Source organism: Silurus meridionalis, chromosome 11 (genome assembly GCF_014805685.1).
Source record: "Silurus meridionalis isolate SWU-2019-XX chromosome 11, ASM1480568v1, whole genome shotgun sequence".
Classification (NCBI taxonomy): domain Eukaryota; kingdom Metazoa; phylum Chordata; class Actinopteri; order Siluriformes; family Siluridae; genus Silurus; species Silurus meridionalis.
Window position 1 is genome coordinate 395,001 of NC_060894.1, and position 6,390 is coordinate 401,390.

Below are 6,390 nucleotides of genomic sequence, written 5' to 3' on the forward strand. Positions count from 1 at the left end.
CCATAATCCCTTTCTTTGGAAATTCCAAATTATCTGTGGTCTTGCTCCTCTGCATAAAATCTGTGTTTTTCTCGCTCCTCCTGCAGACGGTGAAGCCTGTCCAAACTGTGACAGTGGGCGGAGTCAACACGCCTCAGTTTAAGACCATCATCCCCTTGGCCACACCCTCCAATGTTCAGCAGATCCAGGTACCCGGCAGCCGCTTCCATTACGTGCGCCTGGTCACGGCCACCACTGGGAACACTGCCCAGACGGCCAACTCCAGCACCACCACCAACTCAACCACCATCCATTCTGGTACACACACACAAGGAAAAGTGTTTTTTCTGTTATTACTATTCAGATTAATGATTAATTGATTTATTTTTTTTTTGTTTATATTATTATCAAGCTAAGCCAATGGTGATGAACACGGCTGCAGTGAGGATGTCCGTTCCCATCGTTCCTGCTCAGACGGTCAAACAGGTAACATCTCAATATACACGTTTATTTATATTAATGTTTATGTATTAAGCTTCTCTATGACTACATGTCCTCTGAAAGTGGGCTCCTGTGCAGTGTAAAAGAAAATGTTCTGCCTATCAGGAGGTGGGTTCCACCTGGGTGGGAGGGGCATACTCTCTCTCCCCTGTCAATCACAGTAGCCAATGAATGTGTTCCGAGTTCATGAATGCAGAAAGGAGGCGATAGTAAAGTGTGTTTTAATGCCTGCAAATTGGAGAAAAATCAAAGTAAATTGTTTTTAGTGATTTACTACTCGTATGCGTGTCGTTTCCTTCTCAGGTGGTGCCGAAACCGATGACCTCAGCGGCCCAAGTGGTGAGCAGCAGTCAGACGCAGCAGAGACTCATCATGCCGGCTGCTCCACTCCCTCAGATCCAACCCAATCTCACCAACCTGCCCCCCGGCACCGTGCTCGCTCCGGCCCCGGGCTCAGGGAACATGGGCTACGCCGTGCTGCCAGCTCAATACGTCACACAGGTGTGTGTCTGCGTCCGTCAGGTGCCTTCTGAGTATACAGGGAAGGAAACTGTCATGTGGCTCATCGACTTTGAATTGTGTTGCAGCTTCAGCAGTCCACGTTCGTGACTTTGGCGAGCAGCTCGAGTTTCTCTGCCCCGAGCTCCATCCAGACCCAGGCCAGACTTCCTCTGAATGGGTAAAACACACACACACACACACACACACACACACTCTAATAAATCACATGCATTAAGAATATCTTTAATGGTTTGAAGGGGAATCATTAAAAAAAAAATACAATAAATGAGGAAGAAGGATGAAATCTTCATTAATATACAATAAAGATATTGTTAATATCCGTGAATGTCAGTGAGAAATACGGAGCAGTCAGTGATTTTTACAAAAGCTTCAACCTCCGATTATCTCGCAGATCCTTGTTTTAAAGGCTGAGAGGAATTAATTGTGTTTGCTAGTAGCAGTTGGTAGTAGCTCAGTGGTTAAGGTAGTAGGACTCTGGATTGGAAGGTCACAAGTACAAATCCCAGACCACCAAACTACTGGGCCCTTGAGCAAGGCCCCTAACCCTCAACTGCTCAGTTAGAAGTTGCTCTGGATATGAGAGTCTGCCAATGCCATAAGAGGTTCATGATTTCTTGCAGTATGTGTACACGGCTTTGTATTAGTGGAATATCCAATCCTGTCTGAAATGATCCAAAGTGAGGGCAGTGTCACTCCACTGTGGTGCAGAAACTTTCACACATTGAAAATAAAATCATCTACAATCAGTAGAATCATGTTATCAAAATGAGCCTCTGATCCCTGGAGAGAACTCTGTCCAACAATCCGCTCTGGAGGAGACAGAACAAGACAGATGAAGCAGAGGAGCCTCGTTCATACACCCACAGCTTCAAACTTCAGGCCCACAACATGATAACCGGCGGATACACCAGAAATGTCTGTTTATGAGAAATAAAGTTGGATTGGGAAAACTTTTTGTTTTTAAATAAATGTGGCATAAACGCAGAAGATGCTGCAGACTGAAAAATGAAAGAACAGAGTTTTATTGTGCATCGTGTTGCTCACAATATCTCCTAGCATCTCAGCACCAAATGCCAGTCCTGACCTGTCAAACATTAACACCCCACAAGAGCTGCAGTTTTGGAGATTCTCTGACTCTAGAGTCAGTCTAGAAATCGTCAAACTCGATTAAATCCTTACGTTCATCCTTTCTCCTTCTTCTAACATCAACTTTGTAGACAAAATGTTCACCTGCTGCCTAATAACAGGTGCCATGATGAAGAGATGATCAGTGTTCACTTCACCCCTCATAATGTGATAATGTCACTGTTATACCTGGTTGGTGTGTTTCCTAATTATCTTATTATAAATTTTAATAATTTATCATTTTATTTGTTTGTATTTGCAGTTTATCTCCATCAGACGCGACCTCCCGACCACGGAAGCCGTGTAACTGCACCAAATCACAGTGCCTGAAACTGTAAGTGTGTGTGTGTGTGTGTGTGTGTGTGTGTGTGTTGTTTGTGTGTGTAAAATATCGGGTAATCATATATATTTGTATTTTTCAGATATTGCGACTGCTTTGCAAACGGAGAATTTTGCAACAACTGCAACTGTGTGAACTGCTTCAACAACCTTGACCACGAGAGCGATCGCCTGAAAGCCATTAAGGTTCTGAGGATTATTTCTGTTGTTGATTGTTTTCCTGGTTTAGCGTGGAGTGTGTGTTTCAGAGCAGAGAGAATCACGAGGAATAAAAACACAATGGGCTCTGTTTTGAAATGTTTCAGGCTTGTTTGGACAGAAACCCGGTGGCCTTCAAGCCGAAGATCGGTAAAGGGAAGGAAGGAGAATCGGAGAGGAGACACAGCAAAGGCTGCAACTGTAAAAAGTCGGGGTGTTTAAAAAATTACTGCGAGTGTTATGAGGTGAGAGTGCAGTGGAACATTAACATCAACAAAGCCGTAAACTGGGATGTAAACCTCCGGTCATATGTTACTTCATTAAATGTTTTGGATTTTCATCATTTTGATTTTGTTTTTAGTTTCATTTAGTTTTTATTTAATTTATTTTAAAGAGCAAAAAAGCAGGGGGGAATTTCAGGATATTGTAGAAAAGAAGTGTGTGTGTGTGTGTGTGTGTGTGTGTGTGTGTGTGTGTGTGTGTGTGTGTGTGTGTGTGTTTTCCCAGGCGAAGATTATGTGCTCGTCGATCTGTAAGTGTGTGGGCTGTAAGAACTTTGAGGAGAGTCCTGAGAGGAAGACTCTGATGCACTTGGCCGATGCGGCGGAGGTTCGTGTGCAGCAGCAAACTGCAGCTAAAACCAAACTGTCCTCTCAGATCTCAGACCTTCTGACCAGGACCACACCGACCATCAGCAGCAGCGGCGGGAAGTACGACTACACACACACACACACACTACTACACGCACTACTACCTACACACACACACACACACACACACTACTACACATACATACACACACTCACTCGCACACTACTACACACACACACACTCTCTACTACAAAACCGCGCGCGCACACGCACTACTACACAAACGCGCGCACACACACACACTCTTAATTTCTTTGTTTTCATTGTAAAAAAAAAAAACTCTCCATATAACTCTGTAACTCCCCCTCTCTTTTTCTCTCTATTTATTTATTTATTTCTCTGCCACTCTAATCCGTTTCCCCTCTCTCTCTCTCTCTCTCTCTCTCTCTCTCTCTCTCTCTCTCTCTCTCTCTCGCCCAGGTTGCCGTACACGTTTGTAACGAAGGAGGTAGCCGAGGCGACGTGTGATTGTCTGCTGGAGCAGGGGAGGAAGGCGGAGCGTTATAATCAGCCCCAGGCGGTGGCAGAGAGACTGATCCTGGAGGAGTTCGGTCACTGCCTGTGCAGAATCATCAGCTCTGCTGCTAAAGCCAAGACAGACTGTTCCATCAACTGCTAGAACCTTACACACTGTGGTTCTGCTACAGGGGTTATTGTGGAACTCGTGCTTTTGTACAGAGTGGGACTTTGATTAGCTGGACGTGCGCACGTGTGTGTGCACGTGCAGAGCTAAAATGGACACACAGAGACAAACTTTATTAGATGAGAACTGCTGCGGCTGTCAGCTTCATCTGCATCGCGTGTGTGTGTGTGTGTGTGTGTGTGTGTGTGTGTGTGTGTGTGTGTGTGTGTGTGTGTGTGTGTGTGTTGCTTGTACAGGTCACTTCTGTAGAGGGAATTGATTTTAGAATCATTTTTATGCTCGTTAACCTTCTCGTTTTAAACCCACAATCATAACGTGATCTTTTTCCTCCTGTTTTTTTTTCTCCCTCTGTTTTTCTCTCGTCACCTTCTTGCTGTTTATTTACCGCTAATACCCTCAGCTCCATTAATAATCATGACTTATATACAGTACGTAGCCTTTACTGTAGCCTCTTCATAACACATCAGTATTTATTTACTCCTCACCCAATCTCCTGAGAGGATTCTCCATGGAGGCGGAGTCTCGCACCGGCGTCTGCTTTGTACCGACTTCCTGCTGATGTGAAGGAGGGTTTAAGCATTATTACTAAAAAACCCTGTTCATCTCTTCCACATGTCCGTCTCCTTTCTGTTCCTGTGTAATGTAACGTGATGTGGTGTGTGGCACCAGCAGGAGGTCTGTGGGAGACACTGGTTTCTTTTTTCCCCTCAATGAATCACGCTGAGCACAGAAAGGTGAGTGGAGGAGGGAGAAGAAGGAAAACTCCACGGATTCATGAAAACTCCTGGAAGTAAAACACAACAGTACATGTTCACTAACATGGTTTAATCACCTGTGTGTGTAAACGTCCATCCAGCTGACATTTCCTCCACCCAGTGTCCCATCACCTTCCATCCTGTCTCATCTTCTCCCTTCTGTCCCAGCCTGTCTCCTGTCCTGTCGTGTCCCAGCCTGTCCAGCTGATCAGTGGTGAGCAAGACCACACACAGCAGTGTATTTAATGCGTTTGGATTATTATTCATTTCTAAAATCAACACTTTGCTTTAGGTCTATTTAATTCTTTAGCTCAAAATCTTGGATCTTTTTAAGAAAAAAAAATTATTAAAATGTTTTGACTTAAGTCTTAGACACCAGTTTATTATTAATGTTATTATAGATATTTATTTTATGACTTTTGCATTACTGAGTCATTTTATACCTCCAGCCGTGACCTCCAAATAAATACAAATAAAATGAACACGTTCTAAATCGATGCACTGCTTGAAGAGTTCTGCATGTGGAGAACAGTGATTCTGATCAACAGCACCAGAAGTTACTTCATCAGCTTCATTATTAGTGGAGACGTGACGGTGATCTTCAGGCACTACTTTATTCAATTCAGTTCATATTTATTTGTTTTAATAATGAACATCGTCTCAGAGCAGCTTAACACTGATAATGTGGAGATAAAAATGTTCTTTATAAGTGTAAGTTTGTCTCTAATGAACAAGTCGGTGGAGACTGTGTTGAAGGAAAAACTCCCTGAGATGCAGAAGGAAGAAACCTTGAGAGGAACCAGACTCAAGAGGGAACTTCATCCTCATCTGGGTGCCACCGAATATCTATTTATTACAGATATACGATGTTGAGGTGCAGTGATGGAGATCAGAGCAAACTGTAGTTCCGAGTCACTGGACACCTGTGCTTTCCTAAAAACCTAATCTGACCTGCTATGTCCGGCGCCCTGGCACCCGGTATACACATGAGTATTTGTGTAAAAATATTTGTATTCCTGTATTTGGTCATACCTGATTATCAGAAGGGGGCGTGTCCTCAATGTCTGGAGTAAGTGTGCTTTCACTGATAGCGTTGCAGTTTATAAACCATTCTGTCCGCTAGGTGGCAGTAAATGTAGGTCATTATTATTATTTCGGCTTCTCCCATTGGGGGTGTCGTGTATCAACCATTCTGTCCGCTAGGTGGCAGTAAGAGAGCTTTCACTAATAGCGTGTAATGTATAAACCGTTCTGTCCGCTAGGTGTCAGTAAGAGAGCTTTCACTAATAGCGTGTAATTTATAAACCGTTCTGTCCGCTAGGTGGCAGTAAGAGAGCTTTCACTAATAGCGTGTAATGTATAAACCGTTCTGTCCGCTAGGTGGCAGTAAGAGAGCTTTCACTAATAGCGTGTAATGTATAAACCGTTCTGTCCGCTAGGTGGCAGTAAGAGAGCTTTCACTAATAGCGTGTAATGTATTAACCGTTCTGTCCGCTAGGTGGCAGTAAGAGAGCTTTCACTAATAGCGTGTAATGTATTAACCGTTCTGTCCGCTAGGTGGCAGTAAGAGAGCTTTCACTAATAGCGTGTAATGTATAAACCGTTCTGTCTGCTAGGTGGCAGTAAGAGATCTTTCACTAATAGCGTGTAATGTATAAACCATTCTGTCCGCTAGGT

At 43.7% G+C, this 6,390-nt stretch overlaps 1 protein-coding gene across 3 annotated transcripts in view; it reads left to right on the forward strand.

The window, feature by feature from the left end:
• lin54 (lin-54 DREAM MuvB core complex component) overlaps window positions 1–4,564 on the forward strand; it is a 9,803-nt gene extending 5,239 nt beyond the window's left edge. For all 3 annotated transcript variants that reach the window (XM_046861808.1, XM_046861807.1, XM_046861806.1), the window contains 9 exons: window positions 87–297; window positions 392–465; window positions 784–981; window positions 1,068–1,159; window positions 2,390–2,461; window positions 2,550–2,652; window positions 2,772–2,909; window positions 3,172–3,374; window positions 3,736–4,564. In XM_046861808.1, the coding sequence (XP_046717764.1) occupies window positions 87–297; window positions 392–465; window positions 784–981; window positions 1,068–1,159; window positions 2,390–2,461; window positions 2,550–2,652; window positions 2,772–2,909; window positions 3,172–3,374; window positions 3,736–3,934 (1,290 nt within the window). In that variant the 3' untranslated portion in view covers window positions 3,935–4,564. The remainder of the gene's footprint in view (window positions 1–86; window positions 298–391; window positions 466–783; window positions 982–1,067; window positions 1,160–2,389; window positions 2,462–2,549; window positions 2,653–2,771; window positions 2,910–3,171; window positions 3,375–3,735) is intronic.
• The last annotated feature ends 1,826 nt before the right edge of the window (window positions 4,565–6,390 follow it).